General features: G+C 32.9%; 3 protein-coding genes and 1 pseudogene across 3 annotated transcripts; 2 read left to right on the top strand and 2 right to left on the bottom strand.

Moving 5' to 3' along the window:
- The first annotated feature begins 2,839 nt into the window (after positions 1–2,839).
- Positions 2,840–8,233, top strand: LOC132030592 (endoglucanase 18-like). The gene is made up of 8 exons (XM_059420288.1): positions 2,840–3,125; positions 3,902–4,114; positions 4,922–5,122; positions 5,859–5,936; positions 6,039–6,191; positions 6,716–6,824; positions 6,927–7,093; positions 7,665–8,233. The coding sequence occupies exons 1-8, from the start codon at positions 2,886–2,888 to the stop codon at positions 7,998–8,000; spliced, it is 1,497 nt and encodes a 498-aa protein (XP_059276271.1). The 5' UTR covers positions 2,840–2,885; the 3' UTR covers positions 8,001–8,233.
- A 3,594-nt stretch (positions 8,234–11,827) lies between these two features.
- On the bottom strand, positions 11,828–13,950 carry LOC132069476 (probable WRKY transcription factor 29). Its single transcript, XM_059462819.1, has 3 exons — positions 13,547–13,950; positions 13,162–13,275; positions 11,828–12,380 (listed from the first exon to the last, which is right to left on the bottom strand). Exons 1-3 carry the CDS (start codon positions 13,876–13,878, stop codon positions 11,891–11,893), a joined length of 936 nt encoding a protein of 311 aa, XP_059318802.1. The 5' UTR covers positions 13,879–13,950; the 3' UTR covers positions 11,828–11,890.
- Positions 13,951–19,864: 5,914 nt separating this feature from the next.
- On the bottom strand, positions 19,865–20,808 carry LOC132031883 (alpha-soluble NSF attachment protein-like; annotated as a pseudogene).
- Positions 20,809–21,476: 668 nt separating this feature from the next.
- Positions 21,477–22,196, top strand: LOC132031881 (alpha-soluble NSF attachment protein-like). The gene has a single exon (XM_059421758.1). The coding sequence runs from the start codon at positions 21,477–21,479 to the stop codon at positions 22,194–22,196; it is 720 nt and encodes a 239-aa protein (XP_059277741.1).
- The last annotated feature ends 1,458 nt before the right edge of the window (positions 22,197–23,654 follow it).

Raw genomic sequence — 23,654 nt, 5'->3', positions numbered from 1 at the left:
AGTTTATCAATCAATCAGATCATTTGTCAGAATTCAATTTCGAATCCGAATCCGAGCCCCGAGCCGAGCGAGCGACGACAACGCAAGGCTTGCCTTCCTCTCAACCCTTTAACAACTAGAAAGAATGCTTCTATATTTAAGTACAAGGACTTTTCTTTCCACTACCAATGTGGGAGAAATGCTTCTTCCATAAAGCAAAAGGGAACAATTCATTTTCCCTCCATTTCCCATTCAACCAATCATTAAAACTCAACATATAGCATCCCACATTTGCTGAGAAACGGGTCGTACATTGTCCGTCAATCCAAAATGTACTCCTAAGTAAAAGAGAATTGGAATCGAGATATTTGGTTGAGATTCAACATAACATTAGAGCGGATTGACAAAAGTCTTGTACTCAAGTCTCACCGTCATTCATTATCAAAATGAATTTTTACGTGTTTGACTCATAAAAAACGAATCAAGTTTGTATGTGAGAGGTGTGTTGAAGGCATAATTAAATACTAAAGTATGTTTTCTCAAACATAATTCTTTCCGTTCGAGTTAAAGCAAAATATTATCGTTCTTATATTAGTTCTACAATATTACTCGATTTAGGTTAGGTCATCTTCATCCATTAATTCCATCATTTCATTTTGCCTTTGCAATGTTTTTTTACCATGTCAATCCCCAAAAAATTTAAGTAATTTTCTTAGTGCAACGTGTTTTGGGATCCTCTTTCGTCAGGTAGGTAATATTGTTGGACTAGTAATGACTAAATCTTATACGTACTTGCATGCTTTGCACATAAAATTGACCTATAGAGAAAGCAAAGTTTGTAATTGTGAGAACTGTGACGTCAAGGAGTGGGTTCGTCGGTAAATTAAGTTCAGTTAGTTTAAATTTTAAACGTGATAAAAAGTAATTCTGTGACTTTATTATGACATGAGTAGCTGCCAATTGTTATTAACCGAACTGTAGCGCCCAACCCCAAAAATATGTAGTATTTATTAGGTGAGAGAGCTCATTCAACCTATAAACTCATTAGTATTTCTCTTTTTAAAAGGACAATTGACACACAACAGTCGATAATAGATGCCATGACCTCTTTGATCCATGGCACCATCCCCTTTGGCGCAGTTGGTCACAACTGACATCTCATTCTTCCCTCCCCCAGGCCCACCCCCACCCCTTCCTATAAGTCCAAGACACACCTCTGAGTCACGGCCTCAAAGTGTTGATCGTCCTACTCTATTACTAATTGTTATAGATCGAATAAGCGAATTCAACTCAAATGACTAGTCTATTAGGTGAGACAGTACATTCAACTATAAATTCATTGATATTTTTCTTTTTAATCAATAAGAGATAATAGACAAATATAGTGGATCGAGTTCAATCATATTTATTGTGACATAACATAATATAAAATTCTATAGCTTTATATTTTGTTATAATAATTATGGTTCAGTGAGCATATGCAACATTAATGCTTTAATAATCTGTATAGGATGTAAAGTCTGTAATTGTGAGAACCGTGCATGACGCTAAGGAGTGGGTTCAGCATATCCCAGTCCAGTTATAGGTCATGCGTAATCTGTTGAATTTTTATTAATTGATAATGAACCTACATGCATCTTTGGTCTCCATCGTTACGCTAACGATCTACATTCCACACAAAAAACAAATGACATTCTTACATTTTCAGACTTTGCAACTTCCAAGTTTCAACTTCCTCACGAGAGACTTTGTATGAAAGTTACCAAATAAGACAAAGAAATGGAAATGACAATCCGCCATGTTGCTATGGACCCTTTGTATCTTTAGAAAAAGTACAATTTAATTTCCTATGCTATTGCATGCCCTAAACAACTCAAGCATTGACAGGAAAAGTAATCATAAACCGTATGGACAGTAATCATAAACCGTATGGACAATTTGTTCTGCCACGGGGTAACAAAATTAGCGCATCAAAATATGACTTACCTAATCCGTTTAAGTTTAGTTGGATCAATGAAAACATGACTCGCTCAACTCGTTCACGTTTGGACGGATCATTGAACCATATTTATACAGTATATTTTGACCCGACAATTCTATTAGGTATCCTAAATGACTCAGGAGAAACCTTGTTAAATTATTTCTTAAAAAACATTTTCTAGTCATAATAAAGCAAAAAAAGTATTAGGTAGTTAAACAAATTATAAAACAACAAATAAAGAAATTAAAAATTAGTAAGTATTGTACAGGCTAGGTTATGACCCGTTTCTTAGCTCATTTTAGCTCAACCTATTTCAAGCCCAATAACTTTTGATCTGTCTAAATTCAGTCAAACCAAGCTGAATTGTAACTATTGCAACTTGTTGTAACATGCATAGACGGATCCATAATTTAAACTTTATGGGTTCAATTTTAAGATTATTAACATTGAAACCCATTATATTTTTTAAAGTTATGGGTTCATATCTATTATTTATTGCAATTTTAGTAAATTTTTACACATAAATTTATGCTTCTTGTCAAAACTTAAGGGTTCAATTGAACCCATAACTAATATAATACATATGCGCTAACATGGTACATGTCTCATTTTTTTCAGATTATCGATTCCACCTTGCTAAAACAATGTAAGAATTATTTTTTAATGTGTATTGAAGTTGAACTCAATTTAATTTAAATTATTTTAAGTACCATCCCCTCAACGACCGTGAATCATTCTCACGTAGCATAGTTTTCAAACTTATCCCAACATTACATAATGGGTGTTTCCCAGATTTTGCGCTTCTTTTTTAGCCGTCAAAGAAATGTCGAATTTCGTTACTATAGCTCACATGCCCTATAAATACCACAAAAACATTATCAAACTCTCCATTATCGACAGAAAACATATAATCATAAACCATATAATGTCTTGTTCAATTAATTGTGCAGTTACAATAATATTCTTGAGCATTTTGGCTGCTGGTCCCATTTCTATAGCCAAGAAGGATGATAACAAATTAGTAACTTTCACAGCTTCTCATTATAAAGATGCACTTGGCAAAGCTATTTTATTCTTCGAAGGACAACGTTCTGGTAAATTGCCAGTTTCTCAAAGAGTCAAATGGAGAGGAGATTCTGCACTCATCGATGGCAAGCTCGAAAATGTATGTATTTCTTATAGCCCTAACTAAAGTTGTCATATTCTTTTCGGCAAAAAGACACTTATCTGTCTTAAAAAGAATGACATTGTTATTATATTAAAAGTGTCAATATATATATATTTTTTTTTCAAACTACACCGGGTACTCCATTTTAAGAACATTTTTGACAACATAATAGTTTTGCAGGTAATAGGGTATTACATATATGCAATTTTCTCTGATAACAAGTGTTAAAATTAATTGAAAACTAAACACAATAATACAATCAATAGATAAAAAAAATACATAGTACTATATAATAATGAAAAACACGAAAAGAAGGTGCGTACTGCTGCTGCAATAGCAACTTGCAAGTTAAAGACGAAGTATGCTGAGTTTTCCTTTCCTTTAGCTTAAGATGGCTGACAGCTACGGGAAAGAGTTTTACGTTAAGCGGAGAGAGGGGATCTTGGCCCATATATACATAGAATTAAAAGCTTTATTCCAGTAGGTTATAGGCTCACAAGTTCTGAAAAAGCCTACACTACTGTCAGCCTACATTCATTACATGAAATGGTACAAACTCATCATGAAATTTACATAAACGAAATAATAAGTTATTTATGTTAAGTTTATGTTTGTTAACTAATTATAACATTTTTATGTAGTTTCTAACCATGTATATTTCATTTCAAAGTTTGGAAAGAAATGTCATCCTTGTTTAGTTACATTATATTCTCTTCGTTTTATAAATTCTTTTTTAAATTTATTTCGATCTAATAATTAATCTATTCTATTAGGTGAACTTGATTGGAGGCTACTATGATGCTGGTGACAATGTGAAATTTGGATGGCCTATGGCTTTTTCTTTAACCTTGTTGAGTTGGGCTGCTGTTGAATACCCAACACAGATCTCTTCAGTGAACCAACTTCCCCATCTTCAACGTGCAATTCGATGGGGCATAAATTTCTTAATGCGAGCCCATACTTCAAGTACCACTCTCTATACTCAGGTAATACCGTCTCATTTAAAAACTTAAATTATAAAAAGCATGATTATTTATTTATTTTAGGTATGCACCATGCCGTCTAATCTTTTTTTTTTTTCAAGCTAAACACAAAAATTCTTTCTAAAATTTTGTGGTAATGAGATCACTTGAATCTAAGACATCTTTCGGCAGTTTACTACAATACCATATTGAATTATGTGAACCGCATAGTCTAAAAGTTTTAACTATTAGAGACGAGAAACATATTGTTATTTATCTTAAGTTTGTAACAGTTATACCTTTATTATATCTAAATTTAAAACCACCAGAGATTTTGGTGCAGAGAAAACCACTCCTCCATCATTAACTAAAAATCATCAGCAGGAACAATGTCTCATATTATCAACTTTCAAATGTAAAATCATTTGGATCTCCTTTATTTACCAATTGATGATTAGTTATTATGTAGGTGTTGACCTAAACCTCTGGGCCAGGGCTCGATGGATTGTAGACTCATCAGACCCATGACCCAAAGACAAGTTCAAAAGCTAATGTTTAGCATGTTGGGTTGTACTGACCCAAAAAAAAAAAAATCTCCCTTATCCTTTAACGCATATGTGAATTATTTCATATTGGGTTCGAGTCCTAAGATGGAAGTCACTTTTGATGGGAATCGCTTTACTCCTAAAATGAGATTTTTTGTGTGAATCCGAAATTAGTCTGGGCACAAAATGAATACTGACAGTGGATGGAAATAAATAAAAAAATCTAAAATTAGAAAATATGGGAAATTAGTTATGCAATGTTTACAAATATATCATATGTGCATAGGTTGGAGATGGAAATGCTGATCACCAGTGTTGGGAGAGACCTGAAGACATGGATACTCCTCGAACATTATACAAAATCACATCAAGTTCTCCAGGAACTGAGGTGGCAGCTGACGTAGCAGCCGCCTTTGCTGCTGCATCAATTGTTTTCAAACAAATAGATTCCAACTATTCTACCAAGTTGTTACGAAGATCAAAATCTGTGAGGAAATAATTTCAATTAAGACCACTTTCAATACCTCTAGCACTTTTCTCCTATTTAACTTGTTATATTTGGTAGACCTTGAAAAATATTTTTCGGAAAATAAGTCAGTTTCTGTTGTTTAGTTGGAAGAGAAAATATTTTTGGCCAAAATTTAAAAGGGGCAGAATGAATTCCCTCACATTTGGCGACGGTCATGTTTCTTCACAAGTCACAACTTTCTCAATTTTGAACTTAGTATCAATGCTCTAATCAACACTATATGATTTGGCATTGACATTATTTCAAATCCTTAATACTCAAGAATTTCATCAAAGTACCCTATGATTTTGCTAATATTATTATCAATATTTAATGAATATTTTTTCATGAATGTATTTTCCACAACCAAAGACCAGTAATTAGTTTTCACCAAAAAGGGAAACAACTTTCCTCACATTTGGACTGAAGTCATTTTCCTTCATAAATTCTCAATTCTTAAGTATCAGTGCTCTAATCAACACTATGTAATTTGCTACATACATTATTTTCAATCTTTAATACTCAAGATTCTCATCAAAACACCCTCAGGTTTTGCTGATCCAGTGATCAATATTTAATAAGTAATTTTTTCTGATAATATTTTTTTATCTTTTTAATCAAATACCAAAAATAGTTTTCAAGAAAAACATTTTTCAGCCAGATAAGTCATTTTAGGGAGAATTATCTAATTCTCCTTTCCTTTTTCTGAGCACAGCTCTTTGCTTTTGCGGACAAGTATAGAGGATCTTATCAGGCTTCTTGCCCTTTTTACTGCTCTTTCTCGGGCTATCAGGTAAATTTCAACAATTAGACAATAAGTTATCATAATCTCATGATTAGTTTTTTTTTTTTTCCAATCACAACTAAGCTTAAGATTTTCAAAATAAATTTGAAGGATGAATTGCTGTGGGCTGCTGCTTGGCTATACAAGGCAGGTGGAGGAAACAATTATTTAAATTATGCTTCAAATAACCAAGGCTGGAGTCAAGTTGCCTCTGAATTCAGTTGGGATAACAAGTTTGCCGGAGCTCAAACTTTACTAGCTAAGGTAAAATCTTTCATATTACCAAGGATTTCAGTTGTACACATTAAAAGTACAAACCTTTTTAGACTAACAGTGCAATTTAACCTGTGTGACAACACGTTAGCTACCGTTTTACCATGTTACAAATGAAGGTTTATCAAAGAAATTTACCTTTTTCCCTTTATCATCAACTTAATGAATTAATTTCAAGATATAAGACTTTTCTATTATACGAGTTGTTCAAAAGAATTCCCCGTCCTTCCATCAATTTTTACTTTTTCCTGGATATTCAAGTTCAAGTACCTATGGGATTTATTGCTTGCTTACTGGTATTCAATTACCTTATACAATAACCTGATAATGTAAATATTTTTATGCAGAACATAGAATGTAACCTAAACTCTTTACTACTAATATTACATAGAGTTATATGAATTCACCACTAGATAATATGCTAAAAGCCGAATTAAATTCTGTGAGTAACTCAACAAAATTGGACTGAATTTGACAATCACAAGTAAAAATTTAACATTCTTGATGATCATCAGGAGTTCCTTCATGGAAAGAGCAATTTGGAGAAGTTCAAGAAAGATGCTGATTCATTTATTTGTGCATTGATGCCAGGAAGTAGCTCTGTACAGATAAAGACAACCCCTGGTAATTTTCAAATTTTAGAAGCATTCTCTGTTTTTAACAGAAACTTGATAGTTGAAAATATTATATAATCAATACTTTCTTCTACTATGGTATGATTTGCAGGTGGACTTCTATATATTAGAGATAGTAGCAATTTGCAATATGTGACTGGTGCCACCATGGTACTTTTTATGTACTCTAAAGTCCTTGAGGCAGCTGGAACAGGGGGAATTACATGTGGTTCTGTTAATTTTTCCACCTCCAAGATCAAAGCCTTTGCAAAATCACAGGTCAAGTGCACATTTTGTAAACTTTATACAGTCCTAGACCATCTATGTCAAATAAGATGGTTCAAAATTCAAATTATGTCTGGTGTCCCTTCTTGCATTTTAATTAAGTATTATCTTTTGGTTCATTTTTTCAAAATTTTCAAGCTTGACACAATTAAATTCCTATTCTCCTTTTGTCAATGGCAAAATTTATATAAGTGAGTCAGCCTATAATTAAATCAAATGTGTAAATTAAAACTAGTAGTAGCAGATGATGTAGCATATAGCCAATGAGTTCAACTATTATATCCCAACATTTTCGATACGAAGATTGATATATAGGTAAAAAAAAAATATATATATAAAAAAAATAAAAATAAAAATCAATTTTTCATAAAAAATAATTTTGAACATATAATTTCAATTGTGTAATGCATTCAAAGACAAAAACTTGAAAAATTAATCCCGTCAAATCTATAATACCTATTCATAATAGTACATCTACCTTCTCCTATTATCTTTCGAGTTTACCTTTAGTTTAAATAGTTTTTATATTATCAGCATATAAAACTCAAACTCGTAAAATTTGCAGGTAGACTACATACTTGGAAACAATCCGCTTAAAATGTCATACATGGTGGGCTTTAGCAACAAATATCCAACACAGCTCCACCATAGAGCCTCATCAATCCCTTCAGTTTATAACCATCCAACCAGGGTTGGCTGCAACGATGGCTATAGCTCATGGTACAATTCTAACAATCCAAATCCAAACACACATGTCGGCGCGATCGTCGGTGGGCCCAATTCTGGAGACCAGTTCGTTGATTCGAGATCAGATTACTCTCATTGTGAACCCACGACTTATATGAATGCAGCTTTTGTAGGATCTGTGGCCTCTTTGATTGGCCAAAGCAGAGCACTCTGAGCAAATTAATTCACAATTTAACAAACCAACAAATTAGCACGAAGAACATATCACAGCAAAGAAGTGACTGTTGCAATAAATAAGTAAAACATATGCATGTACATATAATATAGTATTACAATATGTGGTCCTTGGTGTGGGCCGTAGGGTGATTAGATTACTGTGCCTAAACTAGCTGATCATCCTACAGGTTCATTATTCAATAAAATTATACTCTAATTAATGCCTCCAAATTCATTTTTTTTTTTCTAATAGGGAACACGAGCAAATAAATAGCTACGTTAATCCTTACAATTATATTAAGAGCCAGGCAAATACATCTAGGAATAAGGATATCTTTATATGTGTGAATTACAAGCTAATAATCTCTTATAAATAATTATAAAATTTAACTTATATACATTAATTGTGTAAAGAATAGTAATTTGACTTATAGCCAATTTTCAAAAGCCACTTTTTGATCTTTTTGTTTTTGTGTTCGACCAAAAGAAAAAATTGTTCTTGAATTATGACAAAAACAATTTATTGGTTTTTGAGTAGCAACAGAAAAGTGTTACTAACTTTTGATTTTACTACTTTTACTGGTAATACTACCACCGAGATTATTTTAGATGATCACTCAATTAAAGATAGTTCTCTCTAAAAGTCACTCAACTTTGTTTTATAACTCAAAAGTCACTCAACTATTGGTATTTCACCTACAAAGCCATCCAATCTATTTAAGTGATTTTTCATTAAATTTTCCTAACATATGGAAATGTCTCAAAACTATGTTGAGTCACTTATGGAAATGTCGCAAAACTATGTTTTACTCCTTAACAAGATGCATTAGTAGTGTTTTATGTTGACGAAGTCTTTGCTTTGTGGTGCAAAGTTACTCGAGAAGAGTTCTTGCCCAAAATGTTGACCGAAACAAATAGTAGTAAAAGACATCAAGAAAGAAAATTGAGTACACGGTTTGCATAGTGTTCAACATCCACGAGTACTAGGAAATTTTGGTTATATATATATAGCTGACAACACCGAATTAATTGAAAAACTTTGCATGTAATGATGTAATATCCAAATCTTAGAAGGATTGAGGTTGACAAGCTTCGGACAAGCTTCTAGCCTGACAAGATTTTGAAAAAGGGGGTGCATATGATTTTTTAGGTAAAATTTCTATTATCATGGGAGAGAAAAATAAAGAGTTTATGAAGAATAACACAAATTTAGTACGCATGCTTTGAGCTCGATAATGACATAACCAAAAATTAAATTCGTCTCTGTTGAACCAAAGCAAACAATACGCACTTACACTCTCATAACATATTAATCCTGCCAACTACTCGTAACCTACATGAGGCTGACTCTTCTGATGATTGCTACTAGGATTTTTATTATATTTTTTAACTCACATTAAGTCATTGTACTTATACTTGTCATCAAGGTTTAATTTCACTGGAGTCGAATTTCATCCTTTTTTTTTTTAAACCAATAAATACACTCTACGTTCACTAGTGTGAAGGTGCGAACTGTTCACCTACATTCATGATAGAGCTAGGAGGAAGGTTTTACTTACCTCATTTTTATGTATTTATCCATATTTGAATCTTAATGTATTTTTCTCTGACTTTTCCGCCCTCTATGAAAAGTAATTTTGCCTTAAAAGGAAATAACTGCATAACTTAAGTAAATGTGTTGAACACGGAAAAAGATCCAGTCAAGTACTATTGTGTCAAGTAATGTTCAATGGTCTTGTAGATCAATGCTACTTGTACCTTAAAATAATTAATGGTTGAGATCCATTTCAACTCATATGTTTAGCAAAAGAATTAAAAATGACAAAATATACTAACAGAAGCTGTTAACTATAACCCACTTTTCTTACCATTTAAAAAAGATTTACTTTCTGACGTTTTCAACTGAAAATTACAGCAAACTACACCACATTATCCCTTTGTTAAACTGCAAAATAAAGCAAAGTGCGTCATAATGAATTTTCTCAAGAAAAAAAACTAAGTTGGCCGGAATTTGCTTCCCGACTTTTTTGACCCTCCATTTTTAACTGCAAAAAAACCTCTTTCCTCTTTGAAAGATTATACATATAACCAAAAGATATGTATTCATCATTTACAAGCATATATCCTTTTTACTTCTCCTATGAAACCCAAAAGTTCGTACAACGTAGAAACATTGATACTTTTGAGAAACAATGTTTTATTCTCTTTTCTGTAGGGACTTAGTAGCTCAGTTGGTTGGCTACCTGAACTTTTACTTTGTTGGTGAGGGTTCGAATCCCCACATTGTAATCCCCTCTCCATTTCCCCTTCCCCTACCCCCTATGTAATAAAAACAATTTTGTTTAAAAAAAAAAAAATCTCTTCTTTTCTTTTAAAGTTAATTAATTGTTTGATCTTATTGAGTTTGATTCCTTTATTCATTATAAAGTTTGATAATTTGATATTTGTTTATCTAGTATTATATGTTTTTATACTTCATCCGAAAAGCTCCAAACAAGATCAGGTTGTACTATAATTTTTCTTAAATGTATGATCACATTAATTCTTTGCGTATTGTTCAGAAATAAAGACGATGAGACGGTTTCGCAAAGTCTAATTTTAATTATATAAAATAAAATAACCAAAAAGTTTAATTTGTATAAATTTCATAAAATTACCGTCCAAGTTGGACCAATGACACCGCTATTGTGGAGTTGGATTGGTAAGAAAAAAAATTAACGTTGCATACTTTTTCTATGGCGGAATTCATTATTTTCTTCTTTCTCTAAATGTGGTATATTTAAATTGATTGAGGATAATATCGTTATTAAGAAATTTGACAAGATTTGTCGATTAACGATTACAAAGTATAATAGTTGTGGTGTATGTTGTAATTTCCAGTTGAAAACGTACGAAAGTAACTATTTTTTAAATGGTAAGAAAAGTGGGTTATAGTTAATAGCTTCCGTTAGTATATTTTGCCATTTTTAATTCTTTTATTAAGCATACGAGTTGAAATAGATCTCAACCATTAATTATTTTATGGTACATGTGGCATTGATCTACAAGATCATTGAACATTACTTGACACAATTATACTTGACTGGATCGTTGAACACTACATACAGCAAATTGCCTATTTAAAGCACTCTGATAAAATTGGAATATAGGAAAAGGCTAATTACGTCAGTTTCATACTTTCTATTTCTTCCCATTTCTTAGTAGTGCCTCCTGAATTTAGTATCGGTTCATATTAAAAATATGTTCTCAAAGAAAATTAACTTAAACTTCTTTCCGTTCCAACGGTTCCAATTTATATGTGATGATATGTCAGTCAATACGGAGTTTAAGAAATAAAAATAGATTCTTGAAACTTATGATTTTTGGATATATCATTTTTGTGGTTATATAAATATAATATGACACTAAAGGTAAAATACAAAATTTAAATTAAATTGTTTCAAAATAAACAAAGGAGTCATTCTTTTTTAACAAATTAATAAGGAAAAAGTGACTGGGACGAAAATGAAAATAATTTTGTTTATTAGTACGAGATTGCTTCGCACCTCACGGTGATTATAACTCTCACCTATCTGAGTTCTATTCAAAATTTTCATCTGGAAACTTGTATGGGGAAGGTTTTCCCGCATGCTATTTGTGAAATTAAATAAATATATAGTAAAAAGAAATTGCTGTATTTTGGATCTGGAGCTAGCGGATAGCAGGAACGGAACCCACATCTTCTCTTCTTGGCAAAGAGAAATTTAGGAATAAAGAAAAAGAAAAAAGTCATATATATTGCTAATTAATCTTTTATCCATCTTTTTTTTTTGTTTCTACGAATGGATGCTCTACACCAAAAAAAAAAAAGAAAAAAAAAAAGAAGAAGATTCCTATACATATATTCCATCAACTAGAAAAGGGAAATGTTGAATTATTACATCCAAAAGAAGAATTAAATCCATCATGAATATCTTCTAGACCAGCAAAGAAATCCCCATCAAACATGTCTTGAATCGAAACGCATTCATTCTCATCACTTCCTTCAAACATATTTTTTATCCCTTCATCAAAATAATCACCTATAATAGTATTCTCTTGATTCATTTCTATTTCTGGAAACTCTTCGATCAAAAGTGCTGCTGGGGGTGAATTTAAATTTGATGTTGAACCATGTGGACTTGAAATTTTTTCTTTCACCATTTTTGCACTATTAATAGAGTTCTTTGAATTTGGAAATTTGCTTTTGGTAGTACCAGCTAATGAATTTCTACGTGTTGGCTGACTATGGTTGTGTTCAGCTGTGTAAGTCACAATAAATATTCCAGTTTCAGTGCAACTTTGTTCTACTTGTTTCCTTGCTAAACAACCCTTTGAACTGCTGCATCTATAATAGCTCCTGTTTTTAAGGAAAAAAACGCGAGTTAGAATAATTGAATAGTTTAAACAATCAATTTTGTTGCTAAACTTATATAATCAGTTGTCGCATTAAGTAACTGAATTCTAACCCTTGTAAAACTAAAATCACAAAATTATTATTTGTCACGTTAAAAGTAATTGAATTATGTGTAGAATGCTCAGAAAATACAAACGATTGAAATGTCCAAATTCTTGTTGTGGTATATTATTTGTTGTTTAACACTTTCTACAATATGACTTCTACGTAGAAAAAAATTCAAATGTGTAAAGTATTTTGAACAATAGACAAATAAAACAATATTGAGATGAATTTTCTTTTTAAAAAAGAACAAAATACAATATATATATCAAGAAATTTTCTAGCATTGAAATCCATATTGATTGGGGAAGTAAAATTGATCGATGTTCTAATATGATCTTTGGAACTCCCCTTCTTGATCTAATTTTTGAGCTCGATGTAGGTCCAAAATCTATTTTCTTAACACAATATCAGAATAAGACTCATTTCAAATTTTAATTTACCCAATGGTAGGCCCTCATATTATATTATTTACGGTCCAGATCTCCAACATGCGAGTGGATATTGAAGTCTCATATCCGATCCGTTCACCTTAACTTTTAAGGTGAGTTCTATACATAATATAATCTAAAGTGAATATCCCAGAGTCTCCATATGAAAAATAGCTCTAAGCTCTACTTATGTGTGTCAGTGTGTGTCAGTATGTGTTTCAATAAAGAACTGATTTTGAGAGGATTCGTACCTTGGGTAAGGGGAGCCTTTGATGGGTTTTTGACCATATTTACGCCAAGCCCACTTATCAGAAGAAAGATCATCTGCTGTTAACTGAAGCACCACTCTTTTCTGTTCATTTTTCCTGTAACAAAAATTAATCAACTCCATGTCAAACATCACACTTATATTTTAACCAATACCGCATAATATTGCACAGAATTATGAGACTAAAATATTACTAATAGTAGATGATTTCTTCCATCTGTCAAAAGCTTGATGGATAGATCCATCCGATATCTATACTAGTAGAAATTAGTAGATACCCGGTGAAATTAGTCGAGGTACGCGCAAACAACTGACGCTAACACTACGGTTATCAAAGAGAAATTTAAGGAACCATTAATTTTCCTCACCTTTTTTTGTACTTAGGTACATATGTACTAGGAGCAGCCACCACTTGCTGTTCATGTCGTTGATGTTCTCTCTTCTCTTCTTTAACTTCTTTGGGAACTAATGAAATTGAAGATCCCATGAACGTATTTTGTCCACCAACAGGGTAAAATGGCTTGTAAAGTTCTTCTAACTCATCATTGAAAACCTCTTTTTTCATCTCATAAGAAAAAGATAAATATTCACTTTCTTGAAAACCCAAGTTAGAAGAAAAATCAATATTATTAGCTCCATGGAAATCACTGCATGTTGATGATCCTATAACAACAGCTTGAAGACCCCAATCCATCATCATAAGTTTTGGATTTTTTTTTTTTTTTTTGGTATGAAGAATATGCAAAGAGGGAAAAGGAATAGTAATAATGGCGCTGACTTTGTGATAGCTAAGATATGCAGCTTTGAGGGCTATTTAAAGACTGGAGATATTATTAAATTCAGCAGATTTTTTTATTCCTGTTTACACACAAGCTAATTTTGTTTTTTGCTTATTTTAAGATAGATTGAGTTGACTTTGTGACAAAGTCAAAGGGTAACGACAGCGGAAGCTAATAAGCAAATAATACACGCTTTTGTCTCAATTTCTGGCTTTTAAGTTCTCATTGTTGACTAAACTGATCAAATCCTACTTAGATGAATTTGTCAGAAATGGTCTATTTTGTCAAGTCTAATTAATTAATTAATTTGGCCTTTCATTAAATAAAGGGTTGTATCTTCAGTTAATGACATAATATATAATTAGTGTATACTTAAATTGCACACAAAAGGATAACTTAAAAATTAGCCAGCGTTTTTGTTTTTGGCATTTTTAATTTCCGGTGTTAGCCCCATTTGGCAAATTAAAGGGCAATAGAAACTTTCTACTCGTGAGTCAGTTGGAAGTTAGAAACTATAATGTTTGAGTTGGTTGTTGTCTCTTTATATTATTGCGGATAATTCTCACACTATGATCTAGCTTTTAGGCTTGAATTATTTAGGTCCAAGGATCTATATACTTAATATGGTGTTACAGTCAGATTCATTCCGCTTCTTGGTGTGACCAATAATGTTGAGTCCCCCTATATTATCCACGCTCTAGACATCCAATTTAGGCGTGATTGGAAATGTTAGAGTACTTTGTATCCTGTAATGTCTTTGGACGGTCCTCATTACCTCATGCATTAATTTTTGGGGTTGAGTTAGGCTTATTATATTATTTTTTTTCTTATCTATAAAAGGCAAATACTTAATTAGAATTTTCGAATATAAATACGTAGACCACCGTATATTATAAATGGATGAGAATTTACAAATCAATGAAAGGATATTCCATCTTAACAAAGTTTAAAGTATTACTATCAATTATCATAGATTTATTCATGTACAAGTACGAGTGCGCGTATCTGATATGAAAAATTGTCAGTGACACGAAAGAAATATGTTCCATATATACTGACGCTTTAGCTGATTTATGGTTAATTCGTGTTGTACAAAAAGTTGCATATCATAATAATTTAGAATGTTCTTGCACATTACTCATGTAGAGGTTTAGCGACCTTAAATATTTTTTTTTTTTTTGTGGTTACTAAGAGAAAAAAGGAAAACGACCTAACATAAATTAATGAGATTTTTTTTTCAAATTATTATTATATTCCGCAAACTTGTTAAATTATAATCTGAGAAGAATTAAAATATGAATAATGAAAGATAAAATGGAATTGGTTCCCAAAAGTCCACATTTAGATATTTATCGAGTGACTCAATTATTATCAACGTAAGCATGACCAACAAGGACGAAACTATAGCACGCGAGCAAGTTGCGTTATGTTATATCACAAATGGTTATTATATAGCAAATATATTGCGTGAACTAGAGGGAACTTTGAATAAAACAAATTAAATGAAACTTCCAGCCCTATAGTTTTTACTTTTTTAATAAAATGGACCACCATTTATGGGGGTTACCATGCCTAATTATTCAGTATTTTCTACATAAAACTATTAGTACTCCTACAATTTAATCACACAACATAGGTATATGTGTATATGTATTTTAGCTTTTGTAGGGTGGGGTGATCTATGGAGGGTAGTGGGGGTAAAAGAATAGAAATTGAAAAGATTTGAAAGCTCTATTTTTTGGAGTTGAGCCCTGAATTCTCAAAGCAACTAGATGAATGAAACCGTGTTTTCTTTCTTTTTTTGTTTTTCTTATGAGAAAACTTCACATCAGTCGGTAGTGCATATTCAATATTTCACGCAGCAACTTGCTATTTTTATTTTTATTTTATTTAATTTTTCACTCAATGTTCCATATCCATTTTGGAGTCTTAAATAATTTGAATTCGCATCGTGTACGATTCATTAAAAAGAGATACATTTTCTATCGGAATTTTTCCATTGAACTTGTACCCGAGACCTCAATTAGTTATGGTGAAATAATTTTATTCATCTCATCCCAATTCATGTGGTAATATTTGTTTAATAATATAAATCATACAACTTGCCATGAGTATATCATGCCTAGAATTTTTATATATTGAAGAGGTGACTTCTATACACCCTACAGAATTTTCAGGAAAGAGATAACTCTACCTTCTTGTAGGATAAGATGAAGAATAATCTAAACTTCTAAAGAGTGGGATTTTCTGACTATTAAAGGAAAGTCTTTTTTCTTCGCTAAAAAGGTAATTTTCAATAGTCCAATTTGATACCTTTTTTCAATAGTCCAATTGGATTTATTACACGGTTATAAATGAATAGACGGTAACGGTTCATTTTATATGTCTTATTTTGTTGGACATTGATGAAAGTAGACACTTTGAATCTTGTGTTCTTAAACTAAATATGTGTATCATGTACCAACATATCATTGGAATTTTGTGTCTTAAACATGTCAAAAGTCGAAATTGAAGAGCTAAAGAAAAAAAGTAACATTCTTTCAAGAATAGAGTAGTAAGACACTTAGAAACAAAAAAAATTAATAGAGCACATCCAAAATTATATAACTAGGGAGAAACGGCCGCTATTTTTTAATTTTAATTTCAACATGAACTAATTATCTTACAACCAGGCACCGCCAACTTGAAATGAAAACATAAGTAGTCCTCAATTTTCGAACAATTTCTACCATATTCATCCATTTTTCAAACGTCACACATTTGACCTTAGCCTGTGCCTATAAAATTTATAAAGGCCGGTGAAAAGAACCTTAGAATTCACATCACATGCCAATAAAACAGGGGTACTGACTATTTTGCCTTCTGCAGTAAGTTCAATTGACTTCACCTTCTGCAGTAAGTTCAATTGACTTCACTGCTCTTTACTCGGTATATGTATATAAATGTAAATGATTAAATAAATTGTATATGTGTGTATAATGCACCATGTCCAACTCATACACAACTGTAAATGAATCCGTTTTTACACCAATTTCGAAGTTTGAAGGTTGTTTCTTTGTGTTCAAACATTCGAGCAGTTAGTCAATCTGTTTTGGTCAATCTACTGTTAGTTAATTTACTGCGGAACGGCCATGGCTGGTTCATCGTACTCCAATCCGTTACTGTATTAGTAAAAATATACCGAATTGAAGACTATTTGATCAAATACATGGCAAGCGTAGAAGGATTCCAGTCAATCACCGAGTTCGTCAAGGCCAATCCAACCAAGACTTGTTTTATCATCCGAGAATCAGCACCCGAACTCGTTTCATTCGCACCGCATAGTAGAGGCCCGTGGTGACCTGTCCGGAAAGGTTCAGAGTACCCGGACAAATGATAACTCAAACAACGGCTAGATTCCGAGATATGCTGGATTCTATTTAATCTCATTTACTGCCCACGATCTCAACCTTGTAATGACTAAAACGGACCAGAATCATGGAAGTAGTTGCCACCAGCTTATCCTATAAACTCCCCCACTATTGCAATCATATGGATACACCTGAAACTCACACACGTTACAATTCTAGCTTCCTACTTAAATTATTTCTGTTATTGTTGTTCTTGGTCGTTGCTCGCCGTCCACTGATCCAAAAACACAATAAGAATCTCTCTATCTTCTCTTTTCTCAATCACTTAAGTTTGGTCATTTATCTTGTTATTTTCATAACGTTGTTTCCATTACATTATTATTATTATTATTATCAAGAATTAAACAAGATTTGAATTACTGTAATTGTGTTTCTTGTGACCTCATTCTTAATAATTTAACTAGTTGACCTAATAAACAAATTTAAAGCTTGACAGTTGCGGTCAGATTGCTTAATTAGCATCTTTGGCTTACTGTAGAAGTGGTATTTTCAGCAGAAAAACTCCCCTAGATTCCTATGTAGTAGTCGACCTTTATAGTGACACAGAAAGATGTGATTTATGAGTTTTCCCACTTAAGGATTACTGGTTAAGACTGCAGTTTCCATGTTGACTAGTCAGACGATGCAACTCTTCATAGGTAATTCAAGGAGTTCTGTTAATGCCACAGGCAGGGGGAGATCTACAACGTAGGAAACTGGTTTGGCAGAACTCAGTAATTTTGGTTCAAATTCTGTATTCATCTTAGGAAATTCAGTTAATATGTACTTATAATTAATTTAGAACCTACTAATTCAAAAACACTAAATTCTAAACGCTTTCAAATTCTGACTCCTTTGAATCCTCAATTCTAAACTAGTTGAGATAGGCTATGTGAATTCTCTATATCCAGTTTTTGTACTGGGCCTATTTCATTCCAATATGACAGATCATGTTACTGGCCAAGTCAAGCTACTAATACTGCTACGCAACAACATACACAGTGTAATTTCACGGGTGGGGTCTGGGAGGGTAGAGTTCAGGCAGATCTTAGCCCTTCCTCGTAGAGATAGAGAGATGCTTTCTGATAGACTCTTGGCTCTACTAATACTGCTACGCGTTTGATTAAATTTTGAACTTCTGAAATTACAACTAAAGGGTTAAGAATATTTAGTACCTGCAACAATAAACGGCTTGCTATATCCCTCTGCTTGATGCTATTATTCCAAGGCTTTAACGGCTGCATCAAAGCAAAGCTACCAAATCTGTTCTTCATAGATGATAAATGAAGGACCTTGTTACAAAAATCAACCAAACGCACAAATCATTATTCAGAAATGATGAAGAAAGAAGAAACATCACTGACCGTGAATGGTCCTATTAACCTGCAATTGAGAAGCGAAATAATCTGGTGAATCACAGAGCAGCTTGTAATATAGCTCTCTGTGAGTCACCCTCTTTTTACTGAACCATAATTTGGTAGCACATTTCCATAACCTTCCAAACTTGGCACAACAACTTAGTGAGCATTATTAGTCTGTGCAATAAGTAATTTGATGGTAAAAAGATTTGTATATTAGTTTACCTCTTATGAAGGACTTGGCACTATTTTCTTTCGTTAAGGATCGAGTGCAAAAAGAATGGGATCGAAAGATCCATGAATCACCGGTCACTAACCCCTGGCTCACAGGAATTTTTACTGATCTGTGTGTGTCACATAGACACATATAGTATAAACTATCACCTCTGCCTCAATCCCTTCTGTTTGGTGTCGACTATATAAATATCTGTATCTGAATCTGTTCAGGCCTATTTCATCCCAATACTGATAAGTAAATTGTAATTTAGAGGCAGCAGAGAGGTTCATTGTATGAATCTCTTAAAATTGCTAAATTTCCTCCCAAAATTTTGGCACATAGTCTTGCTTTTTCCTTCAAATTTTCTCTCTACACTGATATAACATAGGCTTTTTGTACAGTTAAGAAACAGACACATAATTGATTAATCAACTTTAGTTGGATTTCATTATAAGTAAACAGAAACTAAATTTCTCACAATTGTTAAAACTCGTTTCGAGAAAAAAAAAAAAGTAGAATTTCGAACCAGTGATGGATCGGAAATAGACGGAGAATTTGAACTTAGGGCTTTAAGAAAATTCAGGACGGCAATTTTGATTCGAACTCGGACCTGAATACATAAATCCGATTAGAAGAGAAAACAAAAGGCATGCTGAAATTGCGAAACAGTTTAGGTTTCAATTCTAACAGTTTAGCTCTTCACATGAGACGATGCTAAAATTTCAATATGTTTATTTTCCAAGTACAAGTGTATCACAAAAAATATGTGTTAGTAGCAAATATAACTCATCTATGCTTTTTCTGTGGTAAACAAATTCTTTAATGAAGCAAAAGAACTTCTACTTGTGACTCTTACATAACGTTTTAAGAAAAATACCGAAAATTAACCGAACCGTACTGATACCGAAGAGAAACCGATATATATAGGACGGTTTCGAAAAGTCTAATTTCGGTCATACAAATTATAATAACTGAAATTAGTATAAATGTTATAAAATAAGCGGCCGAATTGTCCCATTGACTCTAGCTTCTTCGCCTCCAACGCTTCCTTCACCCTGAGAAGAAGTGTTGTCCTCCATTCATCAAGCTTTGTCATGCTATCATATTCCTTGAGACAACATTAAACTTGGCAACATCTTCCTCTTCAATAGCAGTTGCCAAATCCACTAGCAACTTGCACTCGCGTGTCCTTGAAAATGTCGGATCAAGTTGCTGATATCGCTCCACTGTGTCGTTAATTGCAACGACATCACCTCTACAAAGTTGGCAAATACCAGCATTTAGAAGATGTCCACTAACTTCATACTTCAAGGAGTTGTCTCTGATGGAGTGTCTTGCTATGTCCTCAAAGATGTCAATTGATCTTTGATATTTTTCTCGTACCTTAGCAGAGATTTCTGCAATTTTCTGCTTGCACTGATTTGCGGATGCTGTTAAATCCAAATTCTCTAAAAGATCAGCTGCTTTGTCATAGTAAATGATAGCCAGCTCCAAATTCCGCTCTTCATGTTCAGATAATTTAGCAATTTTCTTGTAATATCCTGCGGACACACTTGGCCTTTCAATGTCCAGAAACATATGTACTGCCTGCTCTAGATATGATATTGCCTTTCTCGTATTTTATGTCTCCATGTAGTAATAAGCAGCATTAGCGTAAGCACTACCAGCCTCATGTTTGCTATGCAACTTCAGATTATAACAACTTGCTAATTTGACATATACTGCTCCAACTCGATCCCATGATTTCGCGAGTTCGAAGCAACTAGCAGCTTTATCGAACAAATCTACAGAGTCATAGTATTTGGACCCGAAAATTCCCCAACCGCTGAGTAATTTCTTCTCAGCTTTCTTCACAAATCCTTCTCCTCTAGCTATCTGATGCTCCATTATTTTTGTGGTTTTTTGTTTGCTTAGCGGAAGAGGATTTCGTTTTTTTTTTTGTAAGATGCTCTGAATGCTCTAGCAACGTCCATATTTATAATAATACGAAAACTACTCCAACTCAAAATAGGAAAATCTATTCCTATATGAAATTGACTATAAATCCTAACTAGACTTGAATTAAAATGCCAAATCCTAATCAATTTTGATTTCCTACAACTTTAAATATTTATTTTTCATGCTATAAAAATGGATTCAAGATTTAGAGTTGTATGAGTTGGCCGCGATGTATCATACACACAGAGACTCACGTACAATTTTTTAAATTTATTTTACATGTATATACATGGACCAAATCAAGAACAGTGAATTTATACGGCTGTTTCATTGACATGTGATGTGAATTCTAAGGTTCTTTCTCATCGACTTTCATAAATTTTGTAGAATATACTAATTAAGTCAAATGTGTGACATTTGAAAAATGGGTGAGTGAGGTAGGAATTGTTCGAAATCGAGCAAGTTTGAGGAGTCTATTTGTGGTAAATTTTACCATTACATTATAGTATATAATTTTCGTTTGCGTTCCTCTCCATTTCCCTTCTCTCCATTTTCCCCAAGTTCTACCTTGGATTAGAGACCCATGGCGTGGGTTAGAATTAATGGCTAAGATTTAAATGACTAAGCAGTTGGATAGCAAACCTACGCTGCTGATGCTGCTCATTACTACACGAAGACAAATATTCGAGAAAGGCAACATTTTGTGTAAGGCAGGCATGGCTCGGGACAATATGGAAAGGCTAATTGTTTCCCCAAGACATTATGAGATAGCGAGAGTAGAAGAATTCATGAAGAAAGCTGAGAAGAAACTCAGCAGTTGGGGACTCTTCAGGTCCAAATACAATGACAGTGTAGATTTGTTCGATAAAGTTGCTAATTGCCTCAAACTTGTGGAATCATGGGATCGAGTTGGAGAGGTATATGTCAAATTAGCAAGTTGTTATCTGAAGTTGGATAGCAAAAATGACGCTGCTAGTGCTTACGATAATGCTGCTCATTACTACACGAAGACAAATAATACGAGAGAGGCAATATCATGTCTAGAGCAGGCAGTATTCATGCGTCTGGATATTGGAAGGGTAAATGGGTCCGCAAGATATTACAAGAAAATTGCTAAATTATATGAACAAAAAGAACGGAATTTGGAGCAGGCGACCATTTATTATGAGAAAGCAGTTGATCTTTTCAAGAGCTTGAATTTTACATTGTCTGCAAATCAGTGCAAGCAGAAAATTGCAGAATTCTCTGCTGAAGTACTTGAAAAATATCAAAGATCAACTGAGATTTTTGAGGACATAGCAAGACACTCCATCAGAGACAACTCCTTCCAAGTATGAAGTAGCCAGGATTCACGAGTCCGCAACTTAAATGACCCAAAAACTAACATTTGAGACCAAAATAATCCATTAAAAAAAAAATGACAAAACTACCTTTTGCGCACTAAATTAGTGCGCAATAGGGCTAAACTGCACTTTTTCAGTTAAGTTCTATTGCGAACTAATTTAGTGCGCAAAAGGACTAAACTGCAAATTTAATAAAACGCCCCACCCTTGTGCAATTTCAAAGTTTGAAAATTTCACGTTTTTTCCATCCTTTGACCAAAGATTAGTCATGTTTCAAAACGCCGGAATATCAATATTTTATATAGAACCTGATATCTTTTTTTAAAATACATGTAGGTTTCACTCAATACATCAAGATACGTAAACGTTTGGATCGTCGTGTTAGGTTGTAAAATGCTCAAGTAAGTTTTGTTTGTTTGGAATTGTTATCTTTAATTTTCTCCTAACTTGTTATCTTTAATTTTTCTCCCTAAATAAAAAAAAAAATTGCGTAAATCCGATGTCCGAGCGTAAAGTTATGACCGTTTAAAGTTTCACCAATTTACAACTACTTTTTCTCCCTATACTCATTATTTGATCATTTTATCTTATTTTTATAACTACTTAAGTCTACCGGATAAAAAATTTATGAGACTTGCATAACACATTAATTTCTTTGCGTTATTCAAACAAAATAAAGCACTTAAACCTAAAGATAACAAGTTTCCAAACAAACAAAAACTTACTTTCGACTTACAACCCTAAAGCGACAATCCAAACGTTTTGTATATCGATGTATTGAGCCTACATTATTGTTCGCAAAAGATATCAAGTTCTATATAAAATATTGATATTCCGGCGTTTTGAAACATGACTAATCTTTGGTTAAAGTATGAAAAAAATGTGAAATTTCCAAACTTTGAAATTGCACAAGGGTGGAGCATTTTATTAAATTTGCAGTTTAGTCCTTTGCGCACTAAATTAGTGCGCAATAGAACTTAACCTAAAAAAAGTACGATTTAGCCCTATTATGCGCACTAATTTAGTGCGCAGAAGGTAGTTTTGTCACTTTTTTTTATGGATTATTTTGGTCTCAAATGTTAGTTTTTGGGTCATTTAAGTTGCGGACCTGGATTCACCCCGTATATGTTCACTGGTTTGGTGCAAAACTCAGTCCGGGTAAATTTTTGTCATTATATTATATTACAATATATAATTTCCGTTTGCCCTATTATTCACCGTCGACCCATTTATAACCATGTAATAAATCTGGAATATGCAATTGAAAAAAAAAAAAGAAAAAAAAAAAGACCTTCCCACTGGTTAAAATTAGCACTTAATTAGATCCAGATATGTGTGTTGTACATTTGAAATTATTTCCCTTGTAGTATTTCGTTAATGAGCAATGATTAATCTATTTCTTAATTAAAACAATGAGAACAGGTTAATAACTCTCTTTAATTTTTTTTCTAA

Source organism: Lycium ferocissimum, chromosome 9, assembly GCF_029784015.1.
Source record: "Lycium ferocissimum isolate CSIRO_LF1 chromosome 9, AGI_CSIRO_Lferr_CH_V1, whole genome shotgun sequence".
Classification (NCBI taxonomy): domain Eukaryota; kingdom Viridiplantae; phylum Streptophyta; class Magnoliopsida; order Solanales; family Solanaceae; genus Lycium; species Lycium ferocissimum.
The sequence above is the reverse complement of the archived record's forward strand: the minus strand, read 5'-3'. Positions and strand labels throughout refer to the sequence as shown.

Coding starts and splice junctions, on each gene's coding strand:
- LOC132069476 (XM_059462819.1), bottom strand. CDS start 13,878: ATGATGATGGATTGGGGTCTTCAAGCTGTTGTTATAGGATCATCAACA. Junction 13,276..13,546: donor GTACCTAAGTACAAAAAAAG/GTGAGGAAAATT, acceptor TTTTTGTTACAG/GAAAAATGAACAGAAAAGAG. Junction 12,381..13,161: donor AAAGGCTCCCCTTACCCAAG/GTACGAATCCTC, acceptor CCTTAAAAACAG/GAGCTATTATAGATGCAGCA.
- LOC132031881 (XM_059421758.1), top strand. CDS start 21,477: ATGACTAAGCAGTTGGATAGCAAACCTACGCTGCTGATGCTGCTCATT.
- LOC132030592 (XM_059420288.1), top strand. CDS start 2,886: ATGTCTTGTTCAATTAATTGTGCAGTTACAATAATATTCTTGAGCATT. Junction 4,115..4,921: donor GTACCACTCTCTATACTCAG/GTAATACCGTCT, acceptor ATATGTGCATAG/GTTGGAGATGGAAATGCTGA. Junction 5,123..5,858: donor TGTTACGAAGATCAAAATCT/GTGAGGAAATAA, acceptor TTCTGAGCACAG/CTCTTTGCTTTTGCGGACAA.